General features: G+C 46.4%; 2 protein-coding genes across 2 annotated transcripts; both read right to left on the bottom strand.

Moving 5' to 3' along the window:
- Positions 1-2,899: 2,899 nt before the first annotated feature.
- LOC133908350 (carbonic anhydrase, chloroplastic-like) lies at positions 2,900-13,026 on the bottom strand. The gene is made up of 13 exons (XM_062350334.1): positions 12,799-13,026; positions 12,374-12,435; positions 12,227-12,275; positions 10,185-10,301; positions 9,939-10,078; positions 9,724-9,829; positions 9,461-9,588; positions 7,060-7,152; positions 6,930-6,978; positions 3,838-3,954; positions 3,611-3,750; positions 3,405-3,510; positions 2,900-3,256 (listed from the first exon to the last, which is right to left on the bottom strand). Exons 1-13 carry the CDS (start codon positions 12,964-12,966, stop codon positions 3,122-3,124), a joined length of 1,410 nt encoding a protein of 469 aa, XP_062206318.1. The 5' UTR covers positions 12,967-13,026; the 3' UTR covers positions 2,900-3,121.
- Positions 13,027-13,765: 739 nt separating this feature from the next.
- On the bottom strand, positions 13,766-14,876 carry LOC133905238 (uncharacterized). The gene is made up of 2 exons (XM_062346973.1): positions 14,542-14,876; positions 13,766-14,420 (listed from the first exon to the last, which is right to left on the bottom strand). The coding sequence occupies exons 1-2, from the start codon at positions 14,874-14,876 to the stop codon at positions 14,372-14,374; spliced, it is 384 nt and encodes a 127-aa protein (XP_062202957.1). The 3' UTR covers positions 13,766-14,371.
- Positions 14,877-15,189: the final 313 nt, after the last annotated feature.

Raw genomic sequence — 15,189 nt, 5'->3', positions numbered from 1 at the left:
GCTTCTCCCCTTCCTCTCGCACCCCTCCACCACCGCCCCTGTCTCGTGCAGCAAGTGGCGCTGCAGTTGCCAGCAACACCATCCTTCATATTCCTCCACCGATGGCAGTTGATGTCCTAACCGTCTCACCGTGTAGTTGAAGACCCGCACGCCACCACTTTAACCTGTCATCCTAACTTTTTATTAGCATAATGCTCATGACTAGACCTTGACCCCCGCCCGTGGCCACCACCCCCAGCCAGTGGAACCCGTTGCCCACCGCTTGTTGGCCTTCCGTCGAGGAATCTACGTTCGGGGGAGAGTGTGACCTTATAACCCTAATCTTAGTTTGAAATTCTAACCTAATGGTATGGTTCATTGTCGATTCTGGTGGGACCTCTAGGTCATGCACTAAGTGTAACGTGTGTGGAGTCATGGATTAGAGTTTCCCCTAAGGATATTTTCGGAGAAAACAAAGTCGCTCAACATCGATGGGGTTTGTGGGCACCACCACCAAAGCTAAGGGGGAAAGGTAGGAAACTTGATGGCTGTGGTAGATAGCAACATCACTTGGGAGGGGTACATGAAGTCACATAGCTCGTAACGGGGTTCAAGCTTCTCCTTTGCCCTTGGTTGTAGCTCTAGGAGGCGTGGCCCCATGGCTGGTGTTGTGTTTGGCAGCGATGGAACGAGGAGGAGAAGCGGGATGGAATGCTAAAGTATAATGAGGCAATTGCGAGTCTACGACAACATAGGTGGGGATATGGATGAGGAGCCAATGACGAAGAACATAAGAGGGGAGTGGATTAGGCATGTGATGACAGTGAAAATGTTATTTAATAAATACGAAAATTGCAATTGAGAAAACTAGATACCAATACAATGGGCAAATGTAGGAAAACTAGAGGATTTTTTAGTTGAATTGCATTCCTATAAGAAATTTCTCATGGGAACACTTACAAAATAATACTCCCACTGGTAAAAAATACTCTAACATTTTAGACAAGGTTCGGCCAAACTCCAAAAACTTCGACTATAAATAGCTTTTCAAAATATTTAGTTTGAAAACATGAAAATGATGTGTGTAAATTAGTCTTGAAAAGTGTTTCCATAATGTCATAAATTTTGAGATTCTATAAATGTATTCTAATCGAAAATAGTAGTCAAAGTTACGCATTGAAGACCATGTCTTATCCAGAACATTCCGTATTTATGACATGAGGATGACTCAATATTTTCTTCATGGCATGCTTTGATACGAGTGGATTTAACATAATCCCTTTATTGACAGAGAAAACTTGACCTAGAGCCTGCTTTATACACTTCACAGCCACATGTTTGTAGGGATAATATAAGATGGCTAGCTAGTTGCTTTAATCACATTTCTGTTTATAACTGATAGGAATACTGAAGGGCCAAATGATGCTATTTCTCTATTTCTTTTTGAAAGTTTATAGTTTTTCTATATATATTGTGAAGTCTAGAGTTGTTTTCAGCGTTCTCTAAATAAAGCAACTAACAGTAAGAAAAAAATGTTAGGGCAAACCTCAAGAGCTTTATTCAGTAAAGCAATATTGCAATGTTGGCGACTACATCGAATGGAAATCAGGGACTTAGTCCACCCAAGAACAAGTCATGCCAAAAGAGAAGGTATGAAAATCCAGTTAAGCTCTTGAATTTCATGCAGCGCACTTTCACTGATTGAGAAGCTCTGAAATCTAGCCACTTGTTTTGGTAGGCGTGAATTTAGCCGAATTCCTTGATTGAATGATTGACATAGAGAGCCTAACCTAGAGCATGTTTCATACACTCCATGGCCACAGGTTTGCAGGGATAATATGAGTACAGAGTCGAACACGCAAGGAGCGTTGTGGCAAAGCAGAATGTGCTGCCGAGACCACCAGGGTTCATCCCTCGGTGTCGTACCCTCGTATAGCCTCTAATGAAAGCCCGGGTAAATGGGTCGCGGTGTTCAAACTTCAAAACAATAATAATATGAGTACGAATGCCTAACTAGCTAGTTGCTTTAATCATATTTCTGTTCATACTAAACAGGAAGACTTTATGGCCCAATGATGTTATTTCTCTATTTCTCTTTGAAAATTTACTGCTTTAATCATATATATATATATATATATATATATATATATATATATATATGAGTTATTCTGCGCATATGCGCAGTGCGATCTGCGCACATCCTCCGAATTACAACTCGAAACACTGTGAGTTATAACTTGTTAGGTAAATCAGTTACAACTTCACGTCCAAAAATGTATAATTGCAACACGAGAAGCTAACACTGCGAGTTACAACTTGTTATTCGCACTACGCATATCCTCAGTTACAACTTGAAACACTGTGAGTTATAACTTGTTAGTTAGAACAGTTACAACTTTACGTCCAGAAATGCATAATTACAACACGAGAAGTTAACACTGTGAGTTACAACTTATTATTCGAACTGCGCACATCTCCTAGTTACAACTCGAAACACTGTTAGTTACAACTTGTTCGGTAGATCAATTACAACTTTACGTCCATAAATACATAATTGCAAGCTAACACTGTGAGTTACAACTTATGGATGTGCGTAGACATGAACTACAGTAAGCAAATCTGCAAAATATACATACAGTTGTTCAGTGTTCTCTAAACAAGGCAGCTAACAATAAGGATATTTTTCAGGACAAACCGCAAGAGATTTATGACTTTATTCAATAAAGAAGGATTGCAATGTTGGCGACTACATCCAAAGGAAATCATGATTCATCGTGGACTTATGAATTGAAGCCTAACCTTCGGAGACTTATAAATATAGTACGCCATAACAGTTCTTCTCCTTCAGAGGACAAATTATGCTCCATCGTGAAAGCCATCAGCATTTCAGAGAGACAAGAAGATAGAGAGCAGCAAGAAGTAGTATAAATGGTAAACTCTTTGTGATAATATTATTTAAAAGATTATAGCCGATGTCTTTCCACCACAAGGCGATAAAATTATGCATCGTATATTATATATAATACTATTGCTTATTACAACTCACATCAGTGGAAAATAAGCACTCCACGCATTCACATCGATCGGGTGCATATTTGTATGTATGGTTTAGTCGTGTAGGAGTTAGCAGCTGGCTGACCACTTACGGCTCCCAGGTCTCGAACTTGCCGGAGACGAAGTCGTAGTGGGCGCCGACGAGCTTGAGGGTGCCCTTCCCCAGCCCTTCCATGACGAACGGATAGGTCTTGAGGTTCTCGAGGGACACGTTCACGGCCTCCTGCAGAATATTCAGAAATCCAACAGGTACTCCGTCAGCAGATCGGTCCGTGCATTTGTCAGGGAAGACCAAATGGCGGCCTGGATGAACTAATTGCCAGTTAATTCGCACAGCTAGTACCATATGATCAAAGAGAAATCGCGCGTACCTTTTCCAAGATGGAGCATTGGTCAGCGAAAGGAACTGTGGCGTGCTCGTCCTGCACCTTCTTCTTAGCGGGGCAGCCGATCCTGACCCAGTCCTCCACGAAGTGGCTGAGTGCATCATCGAACCAACAGAGAACATACTCGAGTCAAAAACATGACTTGTTTTTTTTTCCCAACCCTGTGTCTGAAACTTTCAGCTGTGGCTTACAAGGTGTCGGGCGCGCCGTCCTGGAGCGAGAGGAGCGCCTTGATGCCGCCGCAGCGGCTGTGGCCAATGACCACGATGGCCTCCACCTTGAGCGCGCAGACGGCGTACTCGATGGCGGACCCGACGCCGGCGTACCGGGTCTGCAGTTGACAACCGACCACGTAAGTGGAGTCGATGCTGCCGGCGACGGCGACAGCCAAAATTACCAGACGAGATGACGAATGTACCTTGTCGTAGGCTGGGACCATGCTGGCGATGTTGCGGACAGTGAAGGCCTCACCGGGCTGCAGACCCAGGGTCACCGACGGGCACACGCGGGAGTCGGCGCAGGCGAACACCATGTACTGCATCCACCCAACCACAGTAGGGACGACGATCAGCAGCCGGATTAGAACGCTTTACACCCCACGGCGCTATCGATAAGGAGGTGGGCAGATCGATCCTGTCCTGATCGGTGGGGTACATGCACGGTTCTGTATCTGGATTTGCCTGCGAGTACTCCAGGACATTACTTTGCGATACTAAGGCTGCTAAGTTCGACCTGACCATCTTGTTCTCAGCCGGCCTCTTCTTACCACAGGGACAAGGAGGACAAGATCGATGGCCAGGCACCAGGAAACAGGTTCCCGTGGCAGGTCCACGAGATTTAGCATTGACCATGGATAGGAAATGGAACCTTGTTCCGGCATGCATTATTTCACACTTCGCCGTTTCCTATCCGTTCCGCTTCCCCATCGCTCTACCTTGGTCTCTAAATCGGTTTCCTCGCCGTATTCTACTGTGCCGAAGACTGTGGCTGTCCTTTGCCGATCGTTGGCTGCGGCAACTGCCTCCAGCAGCTTCGGTATCAGCATGAACAGGGAAGCGGGAGAGGAGAGAGAGCCGGCAAAGTTGCGGCCGGAAATAAGGACCCGTATTACTGTAGCTACGTATGACCGTGGGTCTGAGGAGTGATGAAAAGTAGTAGAAGGTAGGAAATAGGGTAGCTGCTGGAGATGAAAAAAATAGGGGATACCGTAATAGTGTTATAAGGGATGAATTTTTAGAGTATCTGCTGAAGATGGCCTAACTCTCGCTCCCCATCAGATCTTCTTCCTCCCCATCAAATCCGCCCACCAGCCAGGGAGGCCATCGCTGCCGAGTGACTGGAGGCCAGCAAGGGGCATTCGCCATGCTCTCTCTCTCTGCGAGCAGCAGATGGCGCCGCTGCCGGGGAAGGTTGCGCCTCCGCGGTGCCGGGAGACCCCCGCTGCCTTCTCCGTCGCCATCGCCGATGAGTATCCCTAACCTTACCACCCAAAAAAAAAATAGCAAAACTTTTTGGGCTGAGAAGTTTTTTCCAAAATATTTTTTTTAAAAAAATCCTCTAACACTTTCTACTCTCTTCTCGTATTTTGGCAAACAAATTCCGCGATTTTTTATGTGAGAAGTTTTTGCAATTTTGCGGGAAAAGTTTTGCCAAGTTTTTTCTGAGAAAGCTTTTCACTAACTTTTTTTTTTGAAGTTTTCGCAAATTTTCTGTAAAAATGTGTTCGCTGAAACTTTTGTTGTTTGATTCAAAATTTGTCAAGAAAACGTTCTTAATTCCTTCCCCAAAAGGAACGGTGCCTATCACAGGAAAATGGGAAGGCATCGTCCGCGAGCTGTCTCTCTTGTGGCCACAAACTGCATTGTCGTTTTGTTGTCGGAGTCGTGCGCGAGCGGGCCTGCCAGCAGAGCCAGCTTCAGCCGGTTTCAGCCTTTTGGTACTGCTGATATAGACTTGTTCGGGGAAGAAAATATGTCTTCAAGGGATAAGCTCGGCTAGAGCCTACTCGTTGTAATAACTAAAGTTTAGAAAAGAAGTTGAGGAGAATAAATATCTGAAGTAAAAAAAAAAAATCTGTCTATGACAACATATACCTATAGTTAGTATTTATATTATATTTTAGAGTGTAAATGTTCAAACATATACCTCTATAGAAATAGAGATATATGTTATCACTATACAACCAAGACATAATGCTAACTTTATAAAGCATGGCTCAGATCTAAGTAAACCTTTAACTTTACTATGATGACATCATCTAACCGTAACAGTAACAGCTAGCTGCAATACTTGGTCGATCGTCGACTACGATGTTGGCCCTGCCAGAGAGTTAGGTCGGCCACCAATTAAAACAAGTATTAAATGTCGATCATTTCGTGGCAGACAAGTGACGGCCGGTAGGCTTCCATCTTGCTGATCTTTCTGAAGGGTGTTAGTCTCTTCCCCAAAGCTCCGGGAGTCAGCGGCTTCTATAGAGAGTCTAGAGACTGAGAGCTTCAGAGAAGCTCTACCGCCGAGTGTCTTTAAAACCAGACTAGCGGAATTTAAGATGTCAAGGGTTTTTAATGCCGACCCAACAAGATTTATATTTATCGGATCGGAGTAAAAATAGATGCAAAGACGCAGTGCTCTAAAGGCTAAAGCGAAAAGGTTTAGCCACTTTTATATGCGCCTAACTTCCACGAGCGTGTATGAGGAGACGTCCAAACCATGTAACCAACTATGGACCGCGACATCTCAATAATCAAAAGCCAAATCGCAACATGGAATGCACTTCTAATGCTATTCTTTAGTCCAACCGATTATTTTCTAATCGGCCGCTAATGGCGACAAGCTGTCACCCCGAAGTATGAAGTCATGTGACTAGGACAAAAATTTCCCCCTTTTGTCTACTTTGATCACGACCCGCAAACGCTGACATGCCGTGTGCACACCCGGGCCAGATTGTACCTGGAGTTGCACATCTGGGACGCCGGATGAACACGGCAGGGTTGCCTGCAAATGGGGATCCATGCTTGATTCCCGATTAGTGCAAGTACTAGTGAACTGGTCTATGCCAAGCAGTATTACTCGATATGAATACGAATGTCGGAATTCTATACGATTCAAATATCTAATTCGATAAAAAAAATTTAAACATACGAAATATAACTTAAAATTCAATACAAATGTTAGAAAAGTCAAATTTTCTTTTCAATATCTTTCTACTCAAAAAGTGTGTCCCATTCAACAAAAGAAATTGAATACGTCTATTAGTACCACTGATGCAAAGTCATAGACTACTCTCGTAACGTAAAGTTGAGGGCCAAGGTGTTGCCCAGATCCCCACGAAACCCAAATTTACTCTATGCAGTTTGTGGCTAAAGCTTCGAGGATTTTCTGATGAACACACAAGGGTCACGGAACAACTGCCCACAAAAAAGAAAAGAAGAAAAGGATTCACGGAACAACCGGCGGGAGCATTTACGCTACTACTATACAAGGGTGATCGGATGACAGGACAGTACATACCCGGGGGGACTGGCTGGCCTTGAGCGGCTCGAACAGCTCCGGCTTCGTGCTGCCAACAAGAAAGAGATCGCAGCATCAATACCTGCACCCAAATCCAAACTAAACAGCACGAACAAAACACAGGCCTTACTCGTAGACATCGGCCTTGAACTTGTCAAACCCGCTCTTCAAGCGCTCGACGGCGTCCATGGCCTGCAAGAACAATACACCAAAGGTCAACGGCCTTGCCATCCACAACAAGAACATATTAATCTTGACGCATCAGCAAATTTCGCGTGTGCGCGTGGAGAGAGAGAACATCAGCATGCAAAATTTGGCTTCCTTGCCCACATGCCGCAAGAAAAGCATGCACAAAGGTGATCTAAAGTGGATGCAGGGAGCTGCTTTGCAACAGCGAAAGAAAAAAGGTGAGGCTGCAGCCCGCTAGTTGGAAGCGGCGAGCCAAGAGAGGAAAAGAAGACGGATCGATGCATGGATGGATGGAAATTGCTGTGTGGAGGATGGAGGAGGGACCTTGCACCGTTGTACGGTAGAGGAGGAGGGTGGGTTGACTTCTGGTTCTGGAGGATTGGTGGAGAGGGGAACTCTGTCTCTGTGCACGGGCTTCGCGTAGAGCTAGCTGCCCCGTCCATGGGGTGGGGCGCTTTTTATAGCAGGGGAGGGCAGGCTCGATCGTCTTTTCCTCCTCCCCTCTCTCCGCTCGTGTAGCTGGGTGAATGGATGGGAAGCGGCGAACCAGTCCAGATTGAAACGTTCGCCTTCATCTAGTCGTCTGATCTCCGAGGCTCCCCAATCCGTCGGCCGCGGCGTCTCCCCAAGAATCCCCCGCTTCTCGCCTCCCCTCCCAAATTCACCGCCCCCAATCGCACCCTTCCCAAACTTATTTCCCCTTTTAACGGAGTCACCACCACGAAAATTTATTTTATAACACTTTTCTATGAAGGATTTCTATAAAATTTTGATCTTACCACACATTCTCTGATTCAACGGTTAGACTAAAAAAAAAAAGTAGAAGATACGTGTCATTATAGGGAAGACGGTCTTTCGTAGGATCCAATCTTATAGCGGTTTTGGAGGAACATGCATCAGGACCACAGGTGAAAGCAGACCTCGGTAATTTCTAAAAAGACTTAGTTATTTGCTACTACTTTTTATTGAAAATTATTGTTAGAGTAAGAATCCCTATTAAATACGGCGAGAGTTTGTTTTAAGTAGGAGACTTAAGTTTGGAGACGAAGTTTAAGATAAAGAAATACCATGAATGTATTGATGATATAAAAAATAGATTGTTCTGGAAAGAGTATCACAGCGTGACTTGATGTATTTTCACATATGTGTCTTTTTCGTTGTCTTGCCCCGTCCTCTGCTGCTCAGATGACCATGATCCCTTATTTATAGGGTCATGCGTAGCTTGGCATGCAAGTTATCATAATGTATAAATATCTGAGATCTGACCGAATTACTGGATCTTATCCCGGATAACTACTTTCTACCCTATCGGTGGAGATAAATATTCACCGTGGTAACTATCATGGTGCCTGCCCCTTGGAGTGCGGCAAGTCGGTCGCCAATTACGACCCGGTGTCGCACTGTCAGAGGTGTCAGGATAACCTCTATTACGCCAAAGTGTCAGAGCGGCGTCTATCAGTCTAGACTTTTAATGCCGATCACTTTCTTGCAGGCAAAGCACGACTGGTGTTCCCTTTCTGGCAGACCTTTCCTAAGGTCTGCTGACTCATTTTGTAGCTTTCGAGATGCATGAAACTGGGAGGTGAAAACTTTGGGAAGTAGAACTCTGGAAGGCTGATGCTTCAGGAGGCGGAAGCTTCGGGAGATCGAGGCTTTGGGAGAACGGGTTTTTGGGAGGCTGATACTTCGGGAGACCGAGCCAGCTAAGCCAAGGAAAAGTTTTGCAGGTACAAAGAGGTACCGTGAAGAGATCTGATAATTTCAGAGGTCGAGCCTTTAACTGAGGATTCGAAGATCAAGACTTCGGAGGAACCTGAATAGTAATCTTCGATCATTATTCTTATACTGGTTTATTCCCCACAACTATAATTTAGTAAATTTCACCTTAAAGCACCAACTATAAAAATCTAACATCTTGCTCGACCGCATGCGAGGGGCAGGACTCGAACCGCTGGTGAGCTCGTTCGCAGGCGTCGGTAATTCCGACATTCCTAAGAAACACGGTCGGTACCTTTCAAAATTGTTTCCATGCCGATTTCGAAAGAGATAACAGCAAGAGGTAGTAAAAAGGTAAACGCTTCGTGGTAAATATTATTAAAACGATTATAGCTGACGTCTTTTGACCGCGTACAAAAGCGACCAAATTACGCATGACAAATTGCATAGAAACTCCGCGTTAGAAATTATAGCAGTAGAAAATTCTGTTGCTTATTACAATTCGCATCGGGCGATCCGTTTCGTAGCGGTAATTGAGCACTCGAGGATGCATTCACATAGCTCGGGCGGTAGGGTATCTGTACGTGTATGGTATATATATATTCTGTTAACGGGTGGCTTAGAGCTCCCATGTGTCGAACTTGCCGGAGACGAAGTCGTAGTGGCCGCCGACCAGCTTGAGGGTCCCGTTCGCCAGCCCTTCCTTGACGAAGGGGTAGGACTTGAGGTTCTCGAGGGACACGTTCACGGCCTCCTGCAAAATATTCAGATATCGGCCGAAATCATCTCGTTAGCAAATCGATCTTCACTTGATCAGGACGGAGCAAATGATTTATATCAAGTGGTTGCCATTGCTAGTGCTATGTGAGCAGAGAGAAACTGTGCGCACCTTTTCCAAGACATCGCATTGGCCGTCGAAAGGCAGCGAGGCGCACTCGGTCTGAACCTTCTTCTTGGCGGGGAAGCCGATCCTGACCCAGTCCTCAACGAAGTGGCTGAGTGATCGATCAAACAGACAGGAGCTCGACCGAGTAAAAAACGTGCTCGATGTAAGAGAAGCCAGTTCAGCTTGTCTGAAATCTGAATCTCTCAGCTGTAGCTTACAAGGTGTCGGGTGCGCCGTCCTGGAGCGAGAGGAGCGCCTTGATGCCGCCGCAGCGGCTGTGGCCAATGACCACGATGACCTCCACCTTGAGGGCGCAGACGGCGTACTCGATGGCGGACCCAATGCCGGCGTACCGGTTCTGCAGATGACAAGTGAGAGTCCGTGCAAACCGTGTGAGTGAATGCCCCGCGGCGACCGGCCAAGATTACCCCTGTCAACCAAAGTGTCCACGTACATATGCGTACCTTGTCGTAAGCTGGGACCATGTTGGCGATGTTGCGGATGGTGAATGCCTCGCCGGGCTGCAGGCCGAGGGTCACCGACGGGCACACGCGCGAGTCGGCGCAGGCGAACACCATGTACTGTATTCGGGCCAATAACAAAAACAATCAGTCGAGCAAATCTCCATGAGGACGAAAATGATCCTGGTTAGTATTATATTGCTGTAACACTTGACACCCCACGGCTCATATCGATAAGTAGATAGGCAGATCGGTTCCGAATCTGATCGGTGGAGTACACGGATCTGGCTCTGGGGAATGATTTGCAAGCAAAGCGAAGATCCAAACTGCCAAATCAGCACCGCCGAGCTGCGTGACAAGAACTCGGCCCACTTTTGCGACCATCTCCGATTACGACAGCAAACGGAACCTTGTTCTGCCTTGCATTAGCTCACACTTGGGAGGCCAGGAATTGGACAAGAAGCGAGATTGGGACAGCAAGCAAAAGGTTTTGACCAAAACATTTATGCGCCTAACTGTGATAAGGGTTGGGAGGAGATGACACGTCCAAACCAACTACTTGCACCGATGAAGAAAAATTCGGCGAGGGACCAGTGCCCCACAGGCTGCTACAGTACATGACAGTGCCTGTGCTCAATCATGGCTGGACCATGCATCAGACACGGAATGCTGAAATGCTAGGCGCAGCTATCTAGACGGCTTTTTCTTGCATTCCTGTTCTGTTTCATAAGCGAAGAAGGCTTGCAGTTCACGTTTCTTTTGTGGGGTACGATACGTGCAGAGTCAAAAAATCAAAATGATGAGATTTCTGAAATGGCTAGCCACCACCATATGATGTTGGTGTTCAAATGTAATGATGCAGAAGCGACCATGACTGATTTCAACTGTGAACAGGTCTGAACCTTGAAACTCAGCACAGCTAGGTCGCAGACTAGTTCTTAATTTATTTTCCAAGATCGATCAAGACGCCAAATTAGACTACTTTTGGGGGAACCTGCTATGTCATGCATGGATTAGGTGCATGTGCATGCGATGCCAGCGAAAAACCCCAATAGAAAAAGGAAGAAAATTATATGAGACCCTCTGCAGAAAGGCCTCCGTGAGACCCTGATCTACGCCGTTCGTTCTGGATCCAACGGTCTGATTGAATATATGTGAGAGAAGTACAGGATACGTGTCACGCAGAGATGAGGGTCTTTCTGTGAGACCCGATCTCACAGAATTTCTTTCCATAGAAAAATACTCCAGAACTCTGTACTTGCAAGATTCTAAACGCCAGGTTATACTAGAAACGAGAAGGGAGAAAAGATATGCTCCTTATATCCATATGATCTACAGAGTGAGCCTATATAGGGACGGCGACATCTCAATATTATAAGCCAAATCACACAGAATGGCATGCACATGGGAGTGCACTTGCGGCACGCATGTTAGTGCTACTACAGTTGCATGGCGGTGGCCGGTGGGAGCAGTGAAGTTTATGAGTACCGTTTATTTAAGTTAAGATTTATATTAAGTAGTGTAAAAAATTATGAGGTAGATAAGAGAATTAATAAAATTATGAGTATTAGATGAAAAAGATAAATAACGAAAATATATTGTATTAAGTAGTGCAAAAAATTATGAGATAGATAAAAAATCAATAAAATTACAAATATTAGATGGGAAAGATAAATGACTAAAATAGATGTTCTTACGCAAGAGAGCATCCAACTTTCTCTGCACTGTTACACAGTTGAAGCTTGTGCAGGATAAGACTTTTAGTAATTTTCTATTTGTCCAGTTGTAACAGATTACTGGCTAGTTGGCCGCTAATGGCGACAGGCTGTCCGCATCGGTTGAAGCCATGCAGTTAGGACAGGTTGTTTCTTTTTGCCTATTTGACCTCGGCCCGCGAATTCTGTGTGCACACCCGGAGCCTTCCAAGATTTCTGACGATCATCGCCAGAGTATGTTTCGCGGAGCAACCAGCCGGAGCCACTAGAGACGAACAAAAAACCTGCTACTACTGTATACAAGGGTGATGAGATGGCAGTAGTACATACCCTGGGGGCCTGGCCGGCTTTGAGCGGCTCGAACAGCTCCGGCCTCTTGCTGCCAACAGGAAAAAAGAACACAAGATCAATTGACGCGCTCAAAATCCCAAATCGAACACGGGGCTCCAGTCTGAAGAAGTAGATGGATTAACTTACTCGTAGACATCGGCCTTGAACTGGTCGAACCCGCTCTTCAAGCGCTCGACGGCGTCCATGCTCTGCAAGAACCACAAATCAAAGGTCAACCACTGTTTCATCTACAATCAACTAATATACGCTTGATGCATCATGCAAATTTCTTGAGAGAGAGAGAGAGAGAGAGAGAGAGAGAGAGAGAGAGAGAGAGAGAGAGAGAGAGAGAGAGAGAGAGTAATGTAGATTTTGGCTTCCTTGCCACAGGCCACAAGAAAGCATGCACAAAGGTGATCTAAAGGTGGATGCAGGGATCTGCTTTGCAACAAAAAAAAAGGTAGGAGCGGCATCTAGGTAGCAATAGCAAACGGGGCAAGAAAGGGATGGATGGATGGATGGATGGGGATTACTGTGCTGTATGGAAGAGGAGATGGGGAAGGGAGACGGACCTTGAAGGACGGTGGAGGAGGTGGTGGAAGGTGGGTGGGCTTCTGGTCCTGGAGGAGCGACGAAGTGAGGGAATCTATGGGCGACGGCTTCGCTGCTGCTGCAGAGCTGCCGCCCTCCTTGGGAGCTGCCGCCTTTTTATAGCAGGGGAGGCACAGGCAGCCGCTCATCTTCCTTTCTTTTCTTCCTCTCCGCTCTTATCGCTGGATGGATGGATGCTGTCTCGTTTACTAGCAACATGACACGTTGAATGGTGTGTGAGAGTGAGAATTACTACTGTAGTAACGGAGGGGGCGTCTTCTGTGGATAGATAACGCCCGATCGGAATGGCAAGGGCCTTCCCCCTTTTTTCGTTAAGATTTTATTATGCTGTTAGGCACCCGTGAGCTGTATTGGTCGCAGAGATGTAGAACGTGTGCTCAGCTTTCACTTTGAGAAAAAAACGAGTTCAGCTGGTTAATGGAGGGAGAGTAGCACTACTTCAAACTACCGGACATCAGCGTGAAATGTACGAATCCTTGGAAGTTCAGATAACCCAAAGAAACGCAGGTTCAGCCCATAAAATTCAGCAAAAGTAAAAGGGCACTCGCAATCTGCTGACGCTAAGGCTTAAGGGACACAATTTGAAAATTGACCATACTGGTAGCCAGCTATTTCTGACTTCGTGTGTGGACAGTTCTAGAGGCAGAAAACGACTCGATCATTTCTGCACCCCCAGGTTAGGGCAATTTGTCTTGCTTTCTTGGCTCCCCACATCCCAAGGAAACGTTCCCCCAGGTGAACAATGTACTTGCATGGAGTAACAAGTGGTTCCCAGATCCAATGACGATGACACGGATCCGTATCTCTCTACATGATAGCTAGCTACTGCCTTAGAGCAACTCCAACAGCACATCCATATTTTATCATCTATATCCCCATATGGATTACCATCTATAAAGATTACTTCTCCATAATACTCCACCACTCCAACAGCATATCCATATTTCACACTCTATATTCTCTATCTTATTTTTTAATAGTATTCTATAACTAACAATATATTTGTAACGACTATATTTTTTGTAACGGCTATATTTTTAACGGTTATTTCTCCAACGACTATTTTTTCAAAACAACTAAATTGGGCAAATTAATTGTAGTGCGATTTTTGCTGGGGTTTCTGATCATGGAAGACCAAGCTGCTCCATAAACTTTGGTCTATTGTAGAGAGCTGTCCATGCAAAATCAATTGTACAGAGCATGCAAGGACTTATCGTTATCGGTGTCACAGCATTACCGGAGAGATAAAACTCGCGGCACTATCTTGTAAAGATAACATTTGGTCAATTTTAGGGAAGCAGCTTTTGGAAAATCATATATTTGACAGTTGCTGCAGAGATCAACTAGGTGATTTCACAAAGCAGGGCAACACTACATAGATCAAGCTTTTGGGAAATCATTCAGACATCTGAATACCAGATTATGTTATGATGTCGAAGCGCAAGCAGCTTTTGGGAAAGCACTCAGACATCTGAATACCAGATCATTGTTCAAATTTATCCAGCATTATAAATTAACTTGAATTGAGAACCATCAATTAACTTGCATCATAGTTTGTTCTTCACTTGTTTTTCCATAACTCCTGCAAATCAACAGACCTGACTTCTGAGCATATATACCTCATACATACCAGAGGAAGTAATATGAAGCAGTCCTCAGCATACGCGACCGTCGACGCAGAGCGCTCGAGGCAACACACGAACCTGCGTCGTCCCGTGACGAGGTTGAGCATGGCGAGCGCGACGCGGCCTGACGGGTGCACGGTGGGCCCCTCGGCGGCCTCTCGGCGCGGGAACGTGCGGAGCGTGGCGAGGAGCTCGAAGCCGTCGGCGTCGTAGAGGTGGAGCGCGGAGGCCGCGGCGGAGGGGTCCAGGAGCGGGCAGAGTTCGACGACAGTGGGGAGGTCGTAGAGGCGGATGGAGTCGTCGGCGCCACCGGAGGCCGCAGGCCGGGGCGGCGCCCAGGGCCACAGGCGACGAGGGCGGCGGGGGCGGAGCGCAGGGCCGCAGACGCTATCCCGTCGTCTCCTCTCCCTCATCTTCCTCGGAGGCGGCAGTGGAAGGGGATTTGGGGGAGGAAATGGAATGGAGGAGTAGGTGTGGGCGGCCCCAAGCCCCTTCTCTGTCCTGCTCCTGCTCTCCGACCGGATCTGGGAAGACGGAGAGGGAAGAAAATGCCGGATGTGGCGGCGCGGCTCCGTCCTGGTCCCGAGCTGGTCGGGGTGGTGGCGGGAGCACACGGGCGGAGCAGCGGTTGGGGGATGGCGTGGGGAGAGAGACACGCCAAATATGGCGTGTGGGAGGACGGCGATGGAGTGTGCGCCAAAGTAGCGGGGATGATAGCGTTTCTGT

This window comes from Phragmites australis, chromosome 2 (genome assembly GCF_958298935.1).
Source record: "Phragmites australis chromosome 2, lpPhrAust1.1, whole genome shotgun sequence".
Taxonomy (NCBI): domain Eukaryota; kingdom Viridiplantae; phylum Streptophyta; class Magnoliopsida; order Poales; family Poaceae; genus Phragmites; species Phragmites australis.
The sequence above is the reverse complement of the archived record's forward strand: the minus strand, read 5'-3'. Positions and strand labels throughout refer to the sequence as shown.

What these genes read in the sequence shown, in the direction of transcription:
- LOC133908350 (XM_062350334.1), bottom strand. Translation starts at nt 12,966, where the DNA reads ATGAGCGGCTGCCTGTGCCTCCCCTGCTATAAAAAGGCGGCAGCTCCC. An exon ending in AAGCCGGCCAGGCCCCCAGG is followed by an intron (nt 10,302 to 12,226) that starts GTATGTACTACT and finishes GCCCGAATACAG; the next exon opens with TACATGGTGTTCGCCTGCGC. An exon ending in GACGGCGCGCCCGACACCTT is followed by an intron (nt 3,511 to 3,610) that starts GTAAGCCACAGC and finishes TGATGCACTCAG; the next exon opens with CCACTTCGTGGAGGACTGGG.
- LOC133905238 (XM_062346973.1), bottom strand. Translation starts at nt 14,876, where the DNA reads ATGAGGGAGAGGAGACGACGGGATAGCGTCTGCGGCCCTGCGCTCCGC. An exon ending in CTCGTCACGGGACGACGCAG is followed by an intron (nt 14,421 to 14,541) that starts GTTCGTGTGTTG and finishes GTTGATTTGCAG; the next exon opens with GAGTTATGGAAAAACAAGTG.